This window comes from Haplochromis burtoni, unplaced genomic scaffold (genome assembly GCF_018398535.1).
Source record: "Haplochromis burtoni strain Fernald_Lab_line unplaced genomic scaffold, NCSU_Asbu1 Contig_211, whole genome shotgun sequence".
Taxonomy (NCBI): Eukaryota; Metazoa; Chordata; class Actinopteri; order Cichliformes; family Cichlidae; genus Haplochromis; species Haplochromis burtoni.
In genome coordinates, this window is record NW_024582572.1 from 295,803 (window position 1) to 297,817 (window position 2,015).

General features: G+C 45.2%; 1 protein-coding gene across 1 annotated transcript in view; it reads right to left on the reverse strand.

Moving 5' to 3' along the window:
- LOC102298147 (extracellular sulfatase Sulf-2) overlaps positions 1–1,780 on the reverse strand; it is a gene marked incomplete in the record, with an annotated part of 41,667 nt that extends 39,887 nt beyond the window's left edge. Inside the window, 3 exon segments of the mRNA XM_042226413.1 lie at positions 396–565; positions 1,445–1,596; positions 1,668–1,780. Of these exon segments, the coding sequence (XP_042082347.1) occupies positions 396–565; positions 1,445–1,535 (261 nt within the window).
- Between the last annotated feature and the right edge of the window lie 235 nt (positions 1,781–2,015).

Sequence of the window (2,015 nt, forward strand, 5' to 3'; positions counted from 1 at the left end):
CACACACACACACACACACACACACACACACACACACACACACACACACACACACACGTGTTAGGGAGGACTGTGCCGTTTCAGTCGTCTTGCTTCAGGATTTATCCCGTGGTGCAGAACAGAGCTGCTCCATTGTTCTGCTGGATTACAGTGGCTTAGTCTCATTGTATGTGTGCATGCGTGTGTGCACTTGCATTACTACTTTTGTGAGGACAGAAATGTGTTTCCACAGTCACACTGTGGGGACTCTACTTCCTTATGGGGACAAAAATTAAGTCCTTACAATGTAAATCATGACGTTTTGCATGACGGCAGGTTTATTTTTTAGGATAATTCTCTAGGAAATGAATGCAAGTCGAGGAAAAGATAACTGTGTGTGTCTGTGGGAGGCCTACATGTGCTGCGATGCGTTGGGGAAGGCGGTGCTGTACTGCGGGGCAGAGTCTTCGGGTCCATGAGGGGCCGCGTGACTCAGAACCATCAGAACAGGGCGGTGAGGATAAAGTCGCTTTGAAGAGCGGAAGTAACGGATCGACTCTGCCGTGATCAGGTCGGTCAGGTAGTCCTGGAAGCACAACAACCACATCACTATTATTAACCCTGATTTTCTTCACTTTAAGTTAAATCTCACTTAACATCCACCGAATCAGTGACGAAGCAGTCAGCGCAGGATCAGAGTTCTTTTCAATTTTAGCCACATGCTAAACTATTCCTGACCCATCAAATCAGGCCTCTTACATTTATTTGGCCAAACAGCTCTGCTGACATCAGATTGACCAATAAATAAAAAATGCATAGACAGTATTTGTGAAACTAAAAACGTTAACATGCAAACAATTCATCAATGGAGAAAAATGTTTCTAATAAATTCTAATAAACAATTAAAAAATAGTTACTCAGGCTTAAAAAGATGGAAATGATCATTCAAAGGTTTACACAGACACTGATGTGGCCTTCTGGATCCTCCTTAATCAGTATCAGTCGATATAAACTTAAACTTGGTTCTAATATAACAAAGTTTAAAAAGTCATTTCTTTCTTTTTTTGTTGTTTATTCGATCGGCCTGTTAGGACGGCGGTTGCCTTTCAGCAGCTTCCTACCATCCAAACACATTCAGTTAGCGGGGCTGGGTTAACTGGTGACTCTAGCTCGCCCCACGACAGAATGACCACATGTCCGGGGTGTTCGGCCCACTCCACCCTCCCACACTGAATCAGATTAGCAGAAGCACTTGGATTGGACTGATAATCACTGGATTGACATGCTGTCCCCTAACCTGAACCCTAGATGCTGTTTAGCGTAATAAGCATCGCTCGCTTCCGCCTCTATGATTACTTGCGTCCATACTTATAGTCCATACAGAAAAAGTGAGCCGTAACTCTAATAAGAACTACGTTGGGCTTGCATTGCTGTGCAGCGACAGAGTTGTGTTGTGTGTCCTCACCTGTGGATACTGCGCTCCGTGCTTCTCTCGCACGCCGTTGCGACACAGCGTGTAGTTGTAGAAGCGGCTGTTCTTCACCAAACCGAGCCATTCCCTCCACCCGGCGGGAACGTACGAACCGTTGTACTCGTTCAGGTACTTTCCAAAGAAGGCTGGAGAAAAAGCACAGATGTATTAACAGAAGCCTCACAAAGCCCGAGTGCGTGTTTGTGCATTTGCCTACCTGTCCTGTATCCAGTGTCGTTGAGGTAAACACCGAAGGTCCGTGGCTCGTGCTGCCGTTGCCAAGACGGCGAGGAACAGTTCTCGTTGTTGGTGTAGGTGTTGTGGTTGTGAACATACCTGATGGAGACAGAACACGTGTTACTACAAGAGGCTCGGACTTTGTATCCCAAGTCTCATGTAAAGTTATTTTAATAGTTCTGCTAATAGCGCTTTGGTAATAAAACACATCCATTATAGGATTTTCACCCTTTCCTTTACACATGAAGACATTAAAATCACCTGTCTAATATTACTAACGTCTTCGTTGGGCCGCCAAACCAGCTTTGACCTGTTGGGGCACAGATTA